We start from the raw sequence: 21,415 nt of genomic DNA on the forward strand, positions 1-21,415 counted from the left end.
GCATCGTTTAAAAGCCACGGCCTACCTGAGCATTGTTTCTGACCATGTCCATCCCTTTATGATCACCATGTACCCATCCTCTGATGGCTACTTCCAGCAGGATAATGCACCATGTCACAAAGCTCTAATCATTTTCAAATGGGTTTCTTGAACTTGACAATGAGTTCACTGTACTAAAATGGCTCCCACAGTCACCAGATCTGAACCAATAGAGCATCTTTGGGATGTGGTGGAACGGGAGCTTCGTGCCCTGGATGTGCATCCCACAAATCTCCATCAACTGTAAGATGCTATGCTATTAATATGGGCCAACATTTCTAAAGAATGCTTTCAGCACCTTGTTGAATCAATGCCACGTAGAATTAAGGCAGTTCTGAAGGCGAAAGGGAGTCAAACACATATATATCATTACAACATATTATAGGATGGAAAACTTAGTGTGACAACACATTTCTGTATAGTTCCCTTGAGTATGAGCCTTATACTCACAAGGGAACACACTGTAGCAACCTGGAAAGAGTTGGGTTTGGTTACAGCAACACTGTCTGAGAGGGTGGGGGTGGGGGTGAAGCTGTTTGTTGCTGAGGTTCAGTGTTGATACTGACAGCACATGAAGATTATAAGAAAATCACATGGATTGTTTACCAAAGCTACAAGACGGAATATTTTCCTTAAACATAAGGAGTAATTTTAATTCTCAGTTAATAGTTTTCAGTTAATTTCAGTTATTAAGAGCTATTTTTTTATTAGATTAACAGGAAATGTTACTTAATAACAGTGGCAGCCTAACAAGTCAAGTTCCCACCTGAATCAGGTAAGATATACAATTTAGTTTGTTCAGTTTTGTATTTGTCAAATGTTAATAAATAATGACATTTTAATTTTTGGATGAACTATCTTTAAACCACAGACCACAACTATATTGTGTAGACAAAACACTAAAAGTAGGCTATTTGTGACTAGCAAATATGACATTAAATGCTAAATGGCTAACGCTACTTTTTTACGAACACGAGCGTTTTTGTGGTGAAAATACGCGCGTTGACTAAATAAAATCTTTAAGCAAATGTAGGCTGTGATCATGTCATGTGTGTATTTTATAATAGTGTTATAGTGACGTGATAACTTATGAACAACATTTGTAATTGTGACCAATTTTCTTTGTTTCTGCTTCGTTATTGTTGTGATTAAAGGATGTGGAAGAGCAGCTCGAGATGTGTTTGTCATGGAAACGGAACCGGAGAGAAGGAATGACAGACTGAACCTCTCCGGTGTGTTTCTACTCAAACCCGTGCGGAATAAACTCCGCCAACTGTGACGGATCTACCAGTACCACAGATAGCTATTACACCCAAAACATTACTAGAGCTGCAGTATGTCGGTGAACGGGATTCAGGACCGTCCGGTTACCGTGGCGGAGCCGCACAAGGTGACAGCGCGCGGGTCCGGTGGACGTCGGTCTCTGTCTCTGCCGCGTTTCCTGCGTCTTAAGTTTACTCCGGAGTCTCTCGAGAAAGTTTATCAGACGTATTTTCTCCGCCAGCGGCAGGAGACGTTACTGGTGCTGATTGTGTTCGCGGCTCTGTTCAACTGTTTCGTGATCATCATGTGCGCGGTTGTTTACTCTCATGATAAACTGAACACGCTCGCGGTGGCGGCAGGTGGGCTGGTTTCGGATATTCTGTTCTACATTATGTCCCGGTTCCGTTTGCTGCCAGAGGCCTTGTACCGGAGCCTCGTGCCGTACGCGCTGTGGCTGCTCATCACGGTTCACGTGTTGTGCTACTTCAGTTTGAACTTCGCGGGATTTTACGCAGCCGGTGACACAGTGGGGTGGCAGACATTCTTCATCTTCTCCTTCTTCCTCACGCTCCCACTGCCGCTTGCGCCCATCGCGCTCCTGAGCGTGCTCTCGTGCTGCGCGCACACGCTGCTGCTGGGGTTCATTATAGCGCAGAGACAAGATAAACTACAGTTAACAGTGCTGATCAGACAGGTGACACAAACACACTTACTCTGGAAAACTTTGTTTTGTCAGTTTCCATAATCAGATACCCTAATGTACTTCAAATAAGAGGGATAAAAACTTTTTTTTAAACTTTCCTGTAGACTGTGAAGACATGATTACGGTGATTTGGAGTGATTATACAAGCTACACTATATTGCCAGAAGTTTTTGGACGTGCACATGAACTTTAATGACATTCCATTCTTAATCCGTTGGCTCACTTTGCAGCTATAACAGTTTTAACTTTCCACAAGGTTTAGGGCTGTGCTTAAGGGAATTATTTACCATTCTTCTAGAAGTGCATTTTTGAGGTCAGGCACTGATGTTAGACGAGAAGGCCTGTCTCGCAGTCTCCACTCTAATTCATCCCAAAGGTGTTCTTTTGGGTTGTGGTCAGGACTCTGTGCAGGCCAGTCAAGTTCCTCCACACCAAACTTGCTCATCTATGTCTTTATGGTCCTTGCTTTGTGCACTGGTGTGCAGTCATGTTGGAATTGAAGGGGCCATCCCCAAACTGTTCCCACAACGTTGGGAGCTTGAAATTGTCCAAAATGTATTGGTATGCTAAAGCATAAATATTTCCTTTCACTAGAACTAAGGGGCCAAGCCCAACACCTGTAAAACAACTCCACACCATAACCCCCCCTCCACCAAACTTCACACTTGGCACAATGCAGTCAAGTAAGTACCGTTCTCCTAGCAAACGCCAAACCCAGACTCATCCATTGGATTGCCAGACAGAGCAATATACCTCGGCATACAATACTTTGCATTGCACTTGGTGTTTTAAGGCTTGGATGCAGCTGCTCGGCCATTGAAACCCAAACGTGGTTATAATACCACTAACAGTTGAGTGAATATTTAGTAGTGAGGAAATTTCCCAAATGGATTTATTGCTTGAATTCACTGAGCTCTTGAGAGTGACCCATTCTTTCAAAATGTTTGTAGAAGTGTCTGCATGCCTAGGGCTTGGATTTTATACACCTGTGTCCATGGAAGTGATTGAAATACCTGAATTCAATGATTTAGATGGGTGTCCTAATGACTTTGGCAATATAGTGTATATCATGGTTCTGAATGCACTTCCTTGTACCATTAATCACCACAGTCCTTTTATTGTAAAGGTGATTAACATTTTTAGTTATCATCATGGAATCATTTTACCATGGTGTTTATCAAATCTAATATTATCGTTACTGCCACAGTACTTTTGTAAAAGGTAACCTCAAAATGGTTCTTTTTTTATAGTACAAATTTTGTTTACATTTAATATTACATTTTAATATATTTTTTAATTTAGATTAAAATTGTTTTTAAAAAGAAATCTAAACTTTTATTTAGCAAGGGTGCATTACATTGATCAAAATTGACAGTAAAAGGCGTTTATATTGTTTGCACTAAATGCTGTTCTTTTGAGCTTTCTATTCATCAAAGTATCCTGAAAAGAAATGTATCTATCTCTAGTTGACGATAATCATGATAATCATCAGAAATGATTTTTTTATAGCAAATTTCTGAAGGATCATGTGACACTGAAGACTGGAGTAATGATGCTGAAAATTCAGCTTTGATCACAGGAATTAATTACATTTTACAATATATTCAAACAGGAAAAAATACTGTAGTGTACTGTCTTGGTGAGCTTAAAAGGTTTCTTTCAAATACTTACTAACTAACATTTTTAACTTAATGTTCAGTGTAAATTAAGTTTTTTATTTAACCAAAACTGTGTTGTTACTTTGGTATGATAATGCTATAGTCCCTAAAACTGTGATTAATGACAGCAGAGAGTTGCGAGAGAAACGTGTCACATGTTTCATGTCATGAACACGGAGGTGGAGCTCACAGAAGGGTCTGATGTAATGTAACGATATATGTGTGTCAGGAAGAAACAGTTTTACATTGACGTCATAGGACAGTCTCAAAAACATCCCTCAGACATCTTTTTTCCATGTAAACAAACATAATGTTCTGTGTTGCTGGACTGTGTTTATTAAGCAGAAGTGTGTTGTTTCTCGTAGCTCGTGGCGAACCTGATGCTGTATTTTGCTGCCATTCTGGTGGGTGTGATGTCATATTTCATGGCCGACCGTAAGTACCGCACGGCGTTCCTAGAGGCCAAACAATCTCTGGAAGTCAGTCTTACGCTGAAGGATCAGAGTCAACAACAGGTACACACGAACATGCATTGCAAATAGAAATAATCTCTAATGAAAAAGGTTTTTAATATGATGCTTAAGCCATGTCTGTGAGTGTGTGAGTAAAGAGAGCACAGAGATGCTCTAATTGGGCTCAATGGTGGAGCTCTGCTCTGGAGCCCTAGTGTCCTGTTACCTGTTATTGGGACATCTGAGCAGAACTAAGGATACACTACACACACACACAGAGAGAGAGAGAGAGAGAGAGAGAGAGAGAGAGAGAGAGAGAGAGAGAGAGAGCAGGTTGTGTTCTGTTGTCACTCTTATTGCAGTAATGAAGTTATTCCCCAGGCTGCTGTTATTGTGACTGCAGCGACATTAAAGACCCAAGGGTCCAAATTTGCCATCACACATTAGTTTATGTTAGTCACACAGTACATACTGAGTTTTAAGCTCTGTCCTATCAATAATATAGCATACATTTCTGGTTAATGCAATAGGGTTAGTTCACTCAAAAAGTTACATTTATTTGCTATTTAAGACCTGCATAAAGACCATTAATTCAGTTCAGGTTATACTGATATTTCTGTTAGTTTATAGCAAAACATTGTGTCGTTTTAGTTTTAGGTGCAACCAAACACATTCATATCAACTTATATTTTCATTTTAGATTAATTTACAAGATTTTTAAATTAGCCAGTCTCACTGCATGCTGCACATATAATGACAGCAGTATGATTGAGATATTGTTATCGTTTTTATGGTAACACTTTGCAAAAAGGTCTCATTGTTAACATTAGTTATGCATTAGTTAACACGAACTAACAGTGAGCAATATCATTTTTACAGCATCTGTTAATCTTTGTTAATGATAGTTAATACAAACACAACTGGTCATTGTTTGTTCGTTAGTCCACAGTGGATTAACTAATTATAACAGATACAACTTTGATTTTAATCATGTATTTGTAAATTAACATTACCTAACATTAATAAATGCTGAAGTATTGTTGCAGTATGCTGTTATCATTAGTTATGTAGTTAACTCGAATGAAACCTTATTGTGAGGATCTGCGGTTTTTATTCATATTTAATCATTGTTTTTTTCTTGTTATATTTTCCATTTTAATTGTAATTTTAGGTAACGTTTTAGCAATTTAGTTGTGTCTGTGCAATTTGTATTAGTTTTTGAACTGCTCATTATATATGTATTTCAGTTTTAGTTTATTTTAATATATCAAGTTAAACTTTGTAGCTAGATAAAAGATTTTCTTTATATTTTATTTTCATTTTAGCCAACTATAATAACCCTGACTGTACATCTCAGAGGGGGGCTTTATGTGTGTATGTGTGTGTGTGTGTGTGTGTGTGTGCGTGTGTGTGTGTGTGTGTGTGTTTGTGTTTGTGTGTGTGTGTGTGTGTGTGTGTGTGTGTGTGTGTGTGTGTGTGTGTGTGTGTGTGTGTGTGTGTGTGTGTGTGTGTGTGTGTGTGTGTGTGTGTGTGTTGGGGAAAAGGTAAAAAAGCCTAGTTGGCTTAGCATCTTTTTCTTTTCCAACTCTAAAGAAGAAGTGTAATTTCTTTCCCACTAGCTGCACAAAACCAAATTTGGAAAAGAAACTGTTTTGAAACGTTTCCAAAACACTCACGACATCTGCTATTGGTGACAATCAGATAGTCCCGCCCCAAACCTACACCATTGGTCAATTATGCTATTTTGAACCACTGAACAAACAGCCATGCTGAAAGCGACATATTGTTTATGGGGAAATCAACTTATTTAAAGTACTTTTTGTTAAAAATTGTATGCTACCTTTTTGCTATTAAATTGGATTGTGTTTCATTGTTTTACTGTTTAAATTTTGCAATTTAATGGCAGGTTCCCTTGTGACAACTTACATTCACATTGACAACATGTTGTATTATTTTTTGTTAAGTGTTTTTAGTAGAATCCTTATTCGCTAACACCAAAATATCTGTACTCTGGTTTAATTGCTTTCTGTCAGCATCTCTTTCTGTCCGTCCTGCTCGTGTGGTCACATGGTCTCCAGATACCCCGTCAATCTCAGAATGCCATAGCAGCAGTAGGGGCTTCTGGGAGTTGAGTGCATCCAGCAAATCAGAGCACAGCTGACGGGTTTAGCTCACTATGGCAACGGCAACAAGAGACAAATGTGCTGTGATCAAACTCCCGTAATCCCACATCACTCTTGTGTTCGTGAACCAGAGAGAGCACATAAAAATGTTTCAAAAATTAGTGCATCATGATACATTTGCATAATAACAATGAATAATGCATCTGAATCTGGCAAAGTTTACCAGGCTGTGTTTATTTAATCAAAAATATAATAATAATTCAGTTAAAACAGTAGTTTTCTATCTCAATATATTTTAAAATGTAATTTATTCCTGTGATCAAAGCTGAATTTTCAGCATCTTTACTCCAGTCTTCAGTGTCACATGATGATTTGATGCACAAGAAATATTTATTATTATTATATCAATGTTAAAAACAGTTTTTCTGCTGAATATAATAGTGGAAACAATTATGCCATTCATACATTTGCGGTAAGATGTACTTGTATTAATCAAGGATGCATTAAATTGATCAAAAGTGACAGTGAAGACATTATAATGTTACAAAAGATTTTAACATCTATAATAATCAGAAGTGTTGCTTGAGCATCAAATCAGCTTATTATAATGATTTCTGAAGGATTATGTGACACTGAAGACTGGAGTAATGATGCTGAAAATCCAGCTTTGGTAACAGCAATAAATTACATTTTACAATATATTCAAATCGAAAACAGTTTTTACTGTATTTCTGATTAAATGCCGCTTTGGTGAGCAGAAGAGACATTTAAAAACTGTATGTTTCCAAACTTGTCAGGTAATCAAAATGTCTATATCTGTGTATATACTGTAGGAGGAGTTGTTGTTGTCCATCTTGCCGAAGCACATAGCAGATGAGATGCTTCAGGGCATGAAAAAAGAAGCTAATCAGAAATCAGATGCTCAGCAGTTCAACACCATGTACATGTACCGCCACGAAAATGTCAGGTAAAACATTAACTGTCCCCCCTCTTGCTAAATCATTGCATGATTTGATCCTGTCTTCATGTATATTAAAGGTGCACTATGTAGTATTTTTGCAGTAAAATATCCAAAAACCACTAGGCCGGTGTTATATATTTTGTTCAGTTGAGTACCTACAATATCCCAGATGTTTCCAACTATTTGTAAATTGTGAGAAAATTACTATTTTAACTAAGGACAGGGACGTTTCAGCATTGCATTTGAGGGAGTTGCCTGTCAATTGCGTCATATCTGCGTTACCCTCGGTTTCGGGTTATATTTGGCAGGAGCGCTTTACTCTTAGCAGTGTGAACAAGTGAACGCACGGAGTAACGTCATAACATCATTTTAAACACACTTAAATGTATCTAATATGATAAACAGAGCTGCATTACCTCAAAATCATGACCGGAAGAGCGGATCAGTGCAGGCGCCCGGCGAATGTGTCCCGTCCCGTCATAATAAAAGTCCCGGTATTCGCGAGGCGGGTATTTGTTTAACAATCGCTCCAGCGGCCGTGCTCAGCTCCACAACACTCGGTCCTGCGCTGCTTTACACTACAGTAACGTTAATAACCGCATGCATGAACATGATTTCTGCCCAAGTCCTATTTTCCACCGGCTGTGATGTGAAGACCACATGTCCCAAGATACTGCGCTCACACTTTGCGTCATCAAACTACGCATTTGTTTTGAATAGGCGCCCTCCAGTGGACGGAAAGTTGCATAGTGCACCTTTAAGCTCATTTATTTACCACAAGTGCTGGGATTTTGATTCACCACATTGATTCTTTTGAATCTGTTCACCTAAAGATTGACCCAAATTTGTCCATTGATTCAATTAATACACTTCCAATATATTTGCATATATGTCATACATGAATGAAACAGTATTGAAAAATTGGTCCGATTGTAAAATGAATAAATAAACCTACATATTTTTTCTTGCTGAATATCTTGTTTCATTCAGAAATACTTAGAAATAAAAAAGTTGTCATTTTATGTTGACTTTAAGCCCTCTCGCTGCAGTATCCTTTTTGCAGATATTGTCGGTTTTACACAGCTGTCATCTGCGGTGACTCCGAAAGAACTTGTCAAAGTACTCAACGAGCTGTTTGCTCGCTTCGACAAACTAGCAGCAGTGAGTAAAACAGCCAACACACACATTTAAGGAAAATACAAAAGAGGAAAAAGTTATGGGGAATTTGCATGGTACAAATGTGCATATAATCACTAGTATTAACGGTACAAGAAACACTGACACTTCCACATGCAAGTTCATTTGCTCTTATCTGTCTGTATGTTTTAACAGCAACACCACCAGCTGAGGATCAAGATTCTGGGAGACTGTTATTACTGTATCTGCGGTCTGCCTGATTATCGTGAGGATCACGCTGCCTGCTCCATTATGATGGGCCTGTCTATGGTGGACGCCATCTCGTGAGTTCACGCCCACTGGGAGGGGCTTTACCTGCAGTACCCAATCACTTTATCTATTGTGCATGTCATATGGGAGGGGTTTTATCTGTAACTGTAATACAGTAAATGCCATCTCTGAGAAACTTTATCTAATCCACACACACATGGATAGGGGGCTTCCACGAGTGGGAAGGGTTTTGTATACAATAAACTGGGAGATGCTTTATACTCTGAAACACTATGATCAATTTGATCAAATATGAATAAAAGAGAGCACTTCATTACTTTAGCACTGTACATTCACAATAATCTCTAAAAATATGTTATTAGTAAATGTATATACAGTAGATCAAGTGAGCTCTGAAGTTGATGATGGCTCTATTCTTTATGCTTTGATGGCTGTTTTGATAAATTAGCAATTATGAAAAATGTTGTGTATGCATAACATTATGACATTATTCCTTATATTGTGTTGGTCCCTCTTTTGCTGCCAAAACAGCCCTGACCCATTGACTCCACTAGACCCCTAAAGGTGTGCTGTGGCATCTGGCACCAAGATGTTAGCAGTAGATCCTTTAAATCCTGTAAATTGCAAGGTGGGGCCTTGGATTGAGATTGGATTGAGATCTGGGGAATTTAGAGGTCAACACATCAAACTCGTTGTTCTGCTCCATAAACCATTCCTGAACCATTTTTGCTTTGTGGCAGGAGCATTATCCTGCTGAAATGTATATGGTCTGCAACAATGCTTAGGTAGGTGGTACGTGTCAAAGTAACATCCACATGGATGTTATATCACACTGCCTCCGCTGGCTTGGATTATTCACATAGTGCATCCTCACCAGTTTCATCCGACCAGGCTACCTTCTTCCATTCCTCCGTGGTCCAGTTCTGATGCTCACGTGCCAGCATGGGCACCCTGACTGGTCTGCGGCTACTTCTTGAGCAATTTGAGCTACACGGGCCAGCCTTCGATCCCCACGTGCATCACTGAGCCTTGGCTTCCCATGACCTGGGTCTCTGGTTCACCACTGTTCCTTCCTTGGACCACTTTGGGCAATATTCTGCTGGGAAACCTTGGGTCCTGCCATTCATGGAAACGGTATCCTGGTGGCTGTGGCTCTTTCAGCAGGATAATGCTCCTGCCACAAACCAAAAATGGTTCAGGAATGGTTTGAGGAGCACAAAGTGTTGACTTGGCCTCCAAATTCCCCAGATCTCAATCCAATCGAGCATCTGTGGGATGTGCTGAACAAACAAGTCCGATCCATGGAGGCCCCAACTCGCAACTTACAGGACCTAAAGGATCTGCTGCTAAAATCTTAGTGCCAGATACCACAACACACCTTCTAGTGGATTAGGAATGTTGTGCCTGATCGGTGTATATACTACATATACTGTATATTCATTTGTTTTATACAAATTTGTATATATATATATATATATATATATATACACAAATACATTTTTTTTTAATTAAAATAAAATACAAATATTTTAGATTTATTAATTGAATAAAATGAATGAAACAACTATATAGAAATGGCTCGTATGCTTCTCACCTGTGTTCAGTTACGTGCGAGAAAAAACTCAGACGGGAGTGGACATGCGTGTAGGCGTGCACACTGGTACCGTACTGGGTGGAGTCCTGGGACAGAAGCGCTGGCAGTTTGACGTTTGGTCCACTGATGTTACCGTGGCAAACAAGATGGAGTCTGGGGGAATTCCTGGGTGAGATCAACTAAAATCTGTTACAACTGAATTTAAATAATTAGTTTATTTTTGAAATACAGCGTGGATGACTCTCTGCTGCGTTTGCAGGCGTGTGCACATCTCTCAAAGCACAAAGGATTGTTTGCATGGTGAGTTTGAGCTGGAGGAGGGCAATGGAGGAGAACGCTGCGATTATCTTCTGGAGAAAGGCATTGACACGTACCTGGTGTGTGTGTCCAAAGAAACCCCCAAAACAAACGGTGTGAGCAACGGCACAGTGAGTATCATGAGATTCATTCCCATTCTCTGTTCTGTTGCTCTCGTCTTAAACTCATCTCAAACTTTCCTCAGATGATCAACACCACAGAAACCAATGGCAGCTACACATCAGTAAAGAACATACCTGAGGATTCAGAAACACAGGTGAGATCTATCTATCTATCTATCTATCTATCTATCTATCTATCTATCTATCTATCTATCTATCTATCTATCTATCTATCTATCTATCTATCTATCTATCTATCTATCTATCTATCTATCTGTCTGTCTGTCTGTCTGTCTGTCTGTCTGTCTGTCTGTCTATCTATCTATCTATCTGTCTGTCTGTCTGTCTATCTATCTTGACCTTTGACCTGTGCGTGTGGTTTCTCAGCAGCTACAGTTGGCCACTATGACAGATGAAGGGCTGGAAGACGAGCATCTGAACCATCTGCTGAATAAAGCTCTGCTGGAGAGAGAGGCAGAGGAGACGTAATGACTGTTTATTCTTATTTGAACCCAGTGGTTTTGCTTTCATGCCCCTGTCTCACATCACCATCTCTCTCTCAGTCTGGAGGAGAGGAAGACGGGCGTTCTCTCTCTGAGGTTTAAGGACCCTGATCTGGAGTCTCGTTACTCAGCAGAGAAGGAGAGACAGACGGGTGTTGCTTTCAGCTGCTGTTGTGTGGTTCTGCTCTTCACCTCAGCCATGGAAATGCTCATAGATCCACAGTGAGTGAAGCTCATCCATAATTAATTACTAATGCAACATGCTAAATAGATTGTTAATGTATTCATGTAAAAAAATAATAATAAAAAATTGACACTGCTGTGTAAGGATGTCACATGTCTTCTTGATTTCCGACAGGTTGATTGTGAATTACGTGACTCTGGCTGTCGGTGAGCTGTTACTGCTGATTCTGACTCTGTGTTCACTAGCGGCCATCTTTCCTCGAGTAAGTTCAAAGACTTGCTAGAAAGGGACTTTGGTTCAACATCACAGCAGTAGATGATTTAGGGAATTTCACGACAACAACTTCGTCATAATTCACGCAAAAATCAAAAGAAAAAAGAAATCACATTTTGCATTTTAAACGTTTTTTTTGTTTTGGGGTTAAATATTAGCCAGAAAGATTGCGATTATCTTTCTATATATATAGAAAGATAAGTATTCTATATATGTTGCATTTTATATTATTTTATTACTATTGTAGTATTTATTAACATTTTTTGTCACACTCAGGTTGCAATAATTCACACACCTCAGGAATATCAACAAAACAGTCAAAATCTATAAGGAAACACTTAGGAGATCACAGGAAAAAGCTAACAAAACAACCACATAACACTTAACGACAAACAACACCGAACCAAGAACTGTGAGAACTCAAGTTTAAATACACACAGAGAAATAACAGAAATAAAGGCCACATCGTTCAATCTAAGCATGTGCTTGTCTGCCGCTTTAAACTCTCGAGCTCGGATGGATTCTGATTGACTGTAAAAAATAAATAAAAAAAAACCTTGAAGTGATTCCAATGATGATATTGTTTCTCTGTGCCATTATCATTATAGCTGTGGTGTGAACTCTGCTATTCATTAATATTGAGAACAGAGGCGGACAGTATGTACTTTCTACTCAAGTACATTTTAAATTTACTTTCTACTCAAGTACATTTTAAATTTACTTTCTACTCAAGTACATTTTTAAGTATATACTTTATCAGTGTTTTTCTTTAGAAAACTTTTACTTCACTGCATTCCAAAGCATAATATATAATGTCATACTTTTTACTGCACTACATTTCATGAATAAAAGTTGTTGTTTTCTTACATTTAATACTTAATTACACTAAAAATTTAGTACTTTCTTACTTGTACTCAAGTAAAACTTTGAATACTTGAGTAAAAGTATATAGTACTACATTTTTAATGTAATTAAGTATTAAATTAGCCTGACAAGCCAGAGCCACATCAAGATGTTTGGTCTGGAAACTCACCATTGACGGCTCAATCCGAGGGGCGGATAAACGGTTGTCTTTCAAACTCCCTCTGCACGCGATAGGATAGCGCTACCACCAACCAGAGCAACGAAGGTTAAGCAGAGCTTGCTGACAGATTAAACATTCGCCGTATACAGTCGGCAAAACTCAGAACACATCTTCCCTTCTTAAGAATGACTTCAGTGCCGTTCTTTGTTCTGTTCTCAGAGAAAAGCTTAACTCCAAGTCTTCCACAGTCGGAGTCAAAGCTGATTCGAAAGAACGCCGCCATTCTCCAGTTTCTGTGTTTACTAGAAGCATGCAAACGCAACTCGGCCGTCGTCATTATGGCTCCGCCCACCGACTCTATAACCGATGTGATTGGCCTGACCAGAGTTTGGCGTTTACAGCTCAGAAGGGTATTGAGAGTTACTAGACGACACTCGCGGCAGATTAGATTTGCTGCCGCTAGGGTGTGTCTAGATTTCTAGGCTAGGATTAAATAATATTCCATATGAAATGTATTGTTGTAAAAAGTACAATATTATGTTTTGGAATGTTGTGAAGTAAAGGTTTTCCAAAGAAGAGCACTGATAAAGTACATATACTTGAAAAACAAAATTACTTGGAAAGTAAAGTTACTTGAGTACTGTCTGCCTCTGATTGAGAACGATTATTTTATAGTTATCTTTATAGTTATCCTCCTTGATGAAGAACAGGTGTGAAACTAATGAGTAACTATGGAAACTAACAATGCAAGCACAGTCAAAACGAGAAAAAGGGAAAGCGAAACAAAAACCACAATGAAACTAAACAGAACCAAACCCTGACGATTTTGAATTAGGTTCTATTTTTACGTTTCCAATTAATCTAATTTAATTTGAAATTGTTGTAATTTTATGTACTATTTTTCTATTTATATTTAGCTTTCATTTATTGATTTCAGTTTTAGCCATTTTAGTAATTAAAGACAGTCTGTGAAGCATTGTGATGTGTGTGTATCAGATCTTTTCCCAGAGGCTGGTGTCCTTCTCGCACTGGATCGACCGCACACGTTGGGCTCGTAACACATGGGCCATGGCCGCCATATTTGTTCTGACCATGGCTGAAGTGGCTGATATGGTGAGATAAGGCATATTTCACATCTTTCCCAATGATTATTATTATTTTTGACTATAATTGGCATGTTTTTTGGATGCCATGCACCCACATTTCAAGTTCACCCAAGATTTATAGTGCAGTTCTGTAGTAAAGATTAAAGGGTTAGTTCATCCAAAAATGAAATTGATGTCATTAATGACTCATCCTAATGTCGATTCACACCCGTAAGACATCCGTTCATCTTCATAACACAGTTTAAGATATTTTATATTTAGTCCAAGAGCTTTCTCTTCCTCCATTCAATGTATGTACGGTATACTGTCCCTTTCCAGAAAAGTAAAAACAAAAATAACAAAAACTACGACTTTATTCAGCATTTATTCTTTATTTCTTATTCTTCTCTTCTGGGTTTGTTTTCAATCTGCGTTTGCGACTGAACAGGCTCCCTCAGACTATAAACGAAGCTTACGTGCACCAGATAACACGTTAGCAGCGTTACTGCGCAGTCGCGAACGCGGATTGAAAACAAACACGGAAGAGAAGACAATGCAGAATAAAGTCATAGTTTTTTTTTATTTTTGGACCGAAATGTATTTTCAATGCTTCAAAAGATTCTAACTAACCAACTGATGTCACATATGGACTACTTGGATGATGTTTTTATTCCCTCTCTGGAAATTTCCGTGCATAATTTCCATGCATACATTCAATGGAGGAAAAGAAAGCTCTCGGACTAAATAGAAAATATCTTAAACTGTTTTGTCTTACGGGTGTGGAACGACATTAGGGGGAGATACTTTTCATTTTGGGATTGAACTAACACTTTAAATGCTGGCAAACAAAAAACAAAAATTTTTTCTTGTCATTTTTCTTTAGCTGAGCTGTGTTCAGCCCCCCCTGTTGCTCCTGAACTCCACTTCTGGCATGACGCTCGAGTCTCTGGGTGACGGCGGATGTGCAGAGAATCCCAAACACTATGGATACATATCAGTGCTGTCGCTCGTGGCAACCGTCATGCTCGTACAGCTCAGCCATGTCGTCAAGCTGGCGCTCATGTTGCTGGTTACCATAGTGACAGGTGCTGTAAACATCCACAGCTGGATGTACATTTACGACATCTACGATTTCATTCGCTACCTGGACTACAGGTGAGTCAAGTTTGAGTCTAGAAATACGTGAATACTCGAAGAGTGCCATATTTACACAAAATATAATTGTACACGACTTTTTGAATGAAGTCTCTTAACTCTTAACTGGCTTTCCCTGTTTTCACTGTTTCGAAAAAAGAAACTTTTCTCAGCTTTTTGTTCAGTGTTGCTTGTTTGTTGTAGTTGATAAAAAAAGAACGCATACAGCTAGAATAAAAACAAGGGGTTTTTGTTTAAAGAAAGGCTCTGTTAATTCTTTTTATATATTAGATGATATTCAAACAACAAAATATTCTGGGAGCCATGTAAATTTTGTGAAAATTTAAATGATCAAAAATAGAGGCCGTGGCTGGCAAATGTTTTAAAAAACGCTGACAAGTAAAGTAATATTATTACATTTTAAAATAACTGTTTTCTATTTGAATAAAAAGTACTTTATTCCTGTGATCAAAGCTGAATTTTCAGCATTATTACTCCAGTCGTCAGTGTCACATGATCCTTCAGAAATCATTCATATTTCTCATTGTTATCAATGTTGAAAACATTTGATATATTTTATATTTTTTTGGAAACCTCAATAAATTTTTCAGGATTCTTTGATAAATAGAACGTTCTTGTTTTGTAATATTGTAAATTTAACTTAATGAACACTTACCGAATAAACTTTCAATGTTTTTTAATGTAGAATTCAGGAGCGAATGAACTAAGAATAATTGTTGCGTCTGTATATATGCTCTGATGCTCTTTTGATGCTCTTCTCCATCATCTGATCATCTGATCACTATTTAGGTTAATGAAGCTATAATCAATAACAATGCACAAACAGGTCTTTTAGAGTTTTGTGAATAAGGCACAATCTATAATGACCCAAATTTACACAGAAAGGAGACTAAAAAGAATGACATTGGCTTAATTAAATACAGCACAGTTCTTTTTATAGCATATTTCTATTGTATTGTTCACCCAGTTAAACTGTTTTCACCTGGTTTAGTGATGAAATGGAAGTTTTTGCATTTGAAATTTCACTCACAAAAGTGGAAAAAGTTGTCTAATACTTGATTTTTGCAATATTTTTTGTGGCTCTTTAGGTATTCGGTGGTGCCCACCAGATATCTGCTGACCGTGATGATTATAATCATGATGATGAGTTTCTACTACTTTGCACGCCATGTATGTCCTACAATAGCTTAAAAACTCACATTTATTTCCTCTCCTCTGCTTTTTATAACTATTAGCATGTTAATTCTTGTTTCCCTCTCTCAGGTGGAAATACAGTCCCGTAAGCTGTTTCTGTGGAAGGTCGAGGTGCACGATCAGAAGGAGAAAGTGTATGAAATGAGAACATACAACGAGGCGCTGGTCACTAACATGCTCCCTGATCACGTGGCCAAACACTTCCTGGGCTCCAAGAAACGAGATGAGGTATGGAAGTATATTCCTGAATCCTGATGCGTTTAGTCCTTAATAAATGTGCATATTGATGTTTGTTTGTCTATTCCAGGAACTTTACAGTCAGTCGTATGATGAGATCGGCGTGATGTTCGCCTCTATTCCCAACTTCTCCGACTTTTACACAGAGGAGAGTATAAACAACGGAGGGATAGAATGCCTCCGAATCCTGAATGAAATCATCTCTGACTTTGACAGTGTGAGTGTCTCTTGTTCTTTATTTCTTTATACATCTCATCATTTGTTCAGCAGAAATTCTCTTTTGAAAAATATGATGTGTTTTTTGACTCTGAGTAGCTTCTGGATCGCACAGAGTTTCGCGACATTACGAAGATCAAGACCATCGGCAGCACATATATGGCCGCATCAGGCGTGACGCCAGAGAGCAACACTAACGGATACACAGACCGCAAGGTGCGCTACACAACACACTCTAGAGTGCCAATGAAGTCTCTGATACTGATGATGATGATAATGATGATGATGATGTGTGTGTGTGTGTGATACAGATAGAGGATCAGTGCTTCATGGAGCGCTGGCAACACTTCGCTGATTTGGCAGACTTCGCGCTGGCTATGAAAGTCACACTTGGAAACCTAAACAAACAGTCATTCAATAACTTCATGCTTCGCATAGGTCAGCAAACACAACTACAGACCTATGTTACTTTTATGTTCTTTTACCCTCTTTTATGTTAGGGTTAGGTTATATACATATGGTCCCCAAGTATAAGGAAACAGTTCAATAATGCATACCAAGTTTTATTTTAAAAAAATGTAAATACAGAAAGTTTTTAGTGATGGCGGGCCTGAATTTGATTTTGGAAAATTGGGAGTCGGGGGGTTTAAATCATTTGAGGGGAGCATTTCTTTTTTCTTTTTTTTGCATTTATCTTACATTAATGTTTGCTCAGTCAATGTATTTCTGTTTTTGCAGTGGGGTAATTTAGTTGTTTACAGGGTTACACAGCACAAGGAAGCTTTTTTTTTAATAAAACAGAAGAAACACTTTTGGGTAGATCTAACACTAGGGCTGTTTGGGTACAGAAATACAGAAACTGAATAAAACGAAATCAAATGTAAAATAACACTGGATAGTCTTTAAGTCCTGTAAAAATTTAACCGATAGGCTATTAATCCTGATGTCTTACAATTAAAGCATTTTTTTGTTGTTTTATCAACATTAATGACATTATTAGGCTGCTGTCACTTTAAGAACGAGTGCACAGATCCATTATACTGTTACACATGCATTTTCTTTCTCATGAGGATATGAGGATAAAGTGCTAAAGTAAATAATTTTTTCCTGCATTATAAGAGCGAGATGTGGGAATGATTAATATTGTGCACAATACCCACAATCCTGTGCTGATATTCAAGCCCTGTGTGGGTAGGTTTAGGGGTAGGGTTAAGTGACAGAATATACAGTTTTTTACAGTAAAAAAAAATTCCATTGAATGTCCCCATAAAACATTAAAAGCCAACATGCGTTTGTATGTGTGTGTTTTATTGTCAGGTCTGAATAAGGGGAGTGTGTTAGCTGGAGTGATTGGTGCACGCAAACCTCATTTCGATATCTGGGGAAACACTGTGAACGTGGCCAGTCGAATGGAGTCCACTGGGGTTATGGGTAACATACAGGTGACATAAGTTTTATTTGTTTAAAACTAAATATTTATAATTAAAAGGTTATTTAAATCTAATCTATAAGCTATAAATTATATTTTTCAATTTTAACATAACATATTGTCAAATATTGCCATGTTTTCAACGTTTTTTTCATGAATATCAACACAAGGAAGGTTGATATTTAATCAATATTTAATCATCATTATTTATATGCAGCACCAATATTATTATATTTTAAACAGAAAATTACACAGAGGTCTCCATGTAGGCAGCAATAAAATATAATCAAAAACCATTTTAAATTATATATTTATATACTACATTGCCAAAAGTATAGGGACAACCCTCCAAATCATTGAATTCAGGTGTTCAATCACTTCTATGGCCACAGGTGTATAAATCAAGCACCTAGACATGCAGACGCTTCTACAAACATCTGTGAAAGAATGGGTCGCTCTCAGGAGCTCAGTGAATTCAAGCGTAATAGGTTGCCAGCTGTAGAATAAGACCATTTGTGAAATTTCCTCACTACTAAATATTCCACTGTCAACTGTAAGTGGCATTATAACAAAGAGAAAGCAATTGGGAACAGCAACTCAACTACAAAGTGGTCAATAGCTACAGACCTCCAAACTTCATGTTTCTTTCAGATTAGCTTAAGAACAGTGCATAAAGAGCTTCACTGGAATGTGTTTCCATGGCCGAGCAGCTGCATCCAAGCCTTATATAACCAAGTGCAATGCAAAGTGTCGGATGCAGGGGTGTAAAGCACGTCGCCACTGGACTCTTGAGCAGTGGAAACATGTTCTCTGGAGTGACAAATCATGCTTCTCTTTCTAGCAATTCGATGGACGGACGAGTCTGGGTTTGGCGGTGCCCAGGAGAACGGTACTTGCCTGACTGCATTGTACCAAGTGTAAAGTTTGGTGGAGGGGGATTATGTTGTGGGGATGTTTTTCAGGTGTTGGGCTTAGCCCCTTAGTTCCAGTGAAATTAATTATTAATGCTTTAGCATACCAAGACATTTTGGACAATTTCATGTTACCAACTTAGTGGGAACTGTTCCAACATGACGTCGTATCAGTGCACAAAGCAAGGTCCATAAAGACATGGATGAGGGAGTTTTATATGGAGGAACTTGACTGGCCTGCACAGAGTCCTGACCTTATCCTGATAGAACACATTTGGGATGAATTAGAGCAGAGACTGCGAGCCAGGCCTTCTCGTCCAACATCAGTGCCTGACCTTACAAATGCACTCCTAGAAGAATGATCAAAAATTCCCATAAACACACTCCTAAACCTTGTGGAAAGCCTTCCCAGAAGAGGTGAAGCTGTTAAAGCTGCAAAGGGTGGGCCAACTCCATATTAAGTTCATTAAAAGTTCACCTGCATGTATAAATGCGCCTGCATTTATACATGCAGGTGAACTTTTAATGAACTTAAACTTTTGGCAATATGGTGTATTTAATAGGCTTACTGTATTTATTTTGAGTAATGATTTAAATAAATAATTTAAATTTCTTAAATGATTCACAGAAATTAATTGAACTTTTAACCTCTAATGGAATTTTTGCAACAGAAATGTAATTTAGATATTCTACATGAACGTCTCTGTCTTCACATACTTATACTTTGGATGCAAAACTAGGCTAATTGCACTGTCTTTAAGGAATATATTAAAAATATTGAGAGTATCACTCAGCTCTAACACAGATGTCTATGTTTTTATGGTGTTGGTGCACCCCAGGTGGTGGAGGACTGCTATAACATCCTGAAGGAGTATGGTTTCCGTTTCGTCAGAAGAGGACCCATCTTTGTGAAAGGAAAAGGAGAACTGCTCACTTTCTTCATGAAGGGCAAAGACAAACCTGTGGCAAAGACGACTGTAGTCTCTCTTCCACATCAAATACTAGACAAATCCTGAAAAGAATAAAGAAGACTAGGACATTGACACTGTTTTATATTTATTATTTTGGGACTTTTACACTTTTTTTTATAAATTATTAGGGAGAGAGAGGAGACACAAACTTGTGTCTCCCAAATGAACAATACAGCTCAACATGTCTGCAGCAGATGCAATACGCAACAGGCAACAGCTCTGAAACAGATACATTTATAAAAAACAAATAGGTTCAGAAGCATTCACAGCCAACGGTTGTATTAACTAAACATTTTTCATCATTTGATATACACTTTCTATCATTGCAACAGACTGAAGGTAAACCATCTGGTTTGTAATGTTTTAATACGTTATACACATTCCCTTAGTAAGAAAAATGTTGATTAAGAAGGAGGATGGGCACTTAGATTACAGTAAACTATGAATTGTCATTTTTAATTACTGAACATTGTATTGTTGGCTTTTTTTAAGCACATAAAAAGTATGACGCATACAATAAGGCCATGATGGAAATTCTGTCATATTATATATTTATCATATTCATTTGTGGACACAAACACTTACAATCAGGAGCTAAACAGCACATCTCAGAGACTGTCAGATTAAAGGCACACACATGAACATACACAGATGACACGCATCTTTTGAGCAGAACATGGGAAATGTTCATTATGAGCATAAACAGAAGGCAGAGTGTTTTTATTTTATTTTTATTTTACATATTGCTTATACATCACACTCAAAACCATTTTTTATTTTTTTTTACCAAAGCAAATAGCATTTATCAAACTTCTCCAGGTCTATAGCTCAATCCAAGCAGGTTGTATGCTTTAGAATCAGAATCAGAAAGAGCTTTATTGCCAAGTATGTTTGCACACATAAAGGAATTTGTTTTGGTGACAGAAGATGCTTTTTAATGCTTTTTTAAATATAAATGTTCAGTTTGTCTCATGTATTCTCTGTGAATATCTTGGTTTTAGATCAGATTTTTACGGCTCTGAGAATGTGTGAAATTCTTTGTAGATTGTAGATTTAACAGCTTTTTATGCCATTCTCAGTGTTTTATTGTTTGACCAAATGAGAAGAATGATTTGATTACTCTGAACAAGGTACATTAAACAGAGCCAAACTTTAGTAGCCTACCCTCTTGTTGAATTTTAATCATCCTTAGTAGGGAAATAATTTGAAGTAGAAATAAGTAATGTACTACTAGTAACTAGTCTATAAACAACTTAAAATTATCATTTTGAAGGTTATCTTGAGTAATTTGAAAAAGATTTAGTCTTCTTATATAGAGTGCATAACTGGGTAGTAAAGGTGGATGGATTGGTTATGAATGAATGGATGTGGGTACATCTGTGGTAGGCCTAATTATGGTAATTGTAAGGACTTATAAACCAAAAACACCAAACAGGTATATTTTTAATAGGCCTAATATTCTGGTTTTCTGTTCTCTGTAAACTCTAGTATAAATGATCATAATTATTGATGAATTAATAGTCTCTGCTGCTAAGTTTCTTTGCGCGCCCCCCTTTGGTTGGAGCGCCGTCCGGAAGTGAGGCAGCAGGGGAATGTCCGGTGACGTCAGTGCGT

The 21,415-nt window shown here is 37.9% G+C and overlaps 1 protein-coding gene across 2 annotated transcripts; it reads left to right on the forward strand.

Annotated features, from left to right (window-relative positions):
* Positions 1-757: 757 nt before the first annotated feature.
* Positions 758-21,408, forward strand: LOC137041610 (adenylate cyclase type 3-like). 2 transcript variants are annotated; one of them, XM_067418099.1, is made up of 21 exons: positions 758-814; positions 1,194-1,996; positions 4,029-4,178; positions 7,072-7,205; positions 8,249-8,360; positions 8,532-8,659; positions 10,211-10,369; positions 10,460-10,628; positions 10,703-10,774; positions 11,007-11,104; positions 11,183-11,344; positions 11,481-11,568; positions 13,600-13,716; positions 14,572-14,843; positions 15,932-16,013; positions 16,107-16,265; positions 16,345-16,491; positions 16,590-16,706; positions 16,802-16,928; positions 17,808-17,932; positions 19,670-21,408. In XM_067418099.1, the coding sequence occupies exons 2-21, from the start codon at positions 1,376-1,378 to the stop codon at positions 19,844-19,846; spliced, it is 3,216 nt and encodes a 1,071-aa protein (XP_067274200.1). In that variant the 5' UTR covers positions 758-814; positions 1,194-1,375; the 3' UTR covers positions 19,847-21,408. The 2 variants fall into 2 exon arrangements, with proteins under 2 accessions (XP_067274200.1, XP_067274201.1); XM_067418100.1 differs by having other exon boundaries at positions 1,194-1,271.
* The last annotated feature ends 7 nt before the right edge of the window (positions 21,409-21,415 follow it).

The sequence above is a fragment of the Pseudorasbora parva genome, chromosome 15 (genome assembly GCF_024679245.1).
Source record: "Pseudorasbora parva isolate DD20220531a chromosome 15, ASM2467924v1, whole genome shotgun sequence".
Classification (NCBI taxonomy): Eukaryota; Metazoa; Chordata; class Actinopteri; order Cypriniformes; family Gobionidae; genus Pseudorasbora; species Pseudorasbora parva.

Bases quoted from the DNA above. Each gene is read 5' to 3' on its own strand.
- LOC137041610 (XM_067418099.1), top strand. From the start codon at position 1,376: ATGTCGGTGAACGGGATTCAGGACCGTCCGGTTACCGTGGCGGAGCCG. The intron at 8,660-10,210 runs GTGAGTTCACGC...ACCTGTGTTCAG, and splicing joins TCTATGGTGGACGCCATCTC to TTACGTGCGAGAAAAAACTC. The intron at 16,707-16,801 runs GTGCGCTACACA...TGTGTGATACAG, and splicing joins ACGGATACACAGACCGCAAG to ATAGAGGATCAGTGCTTCAT.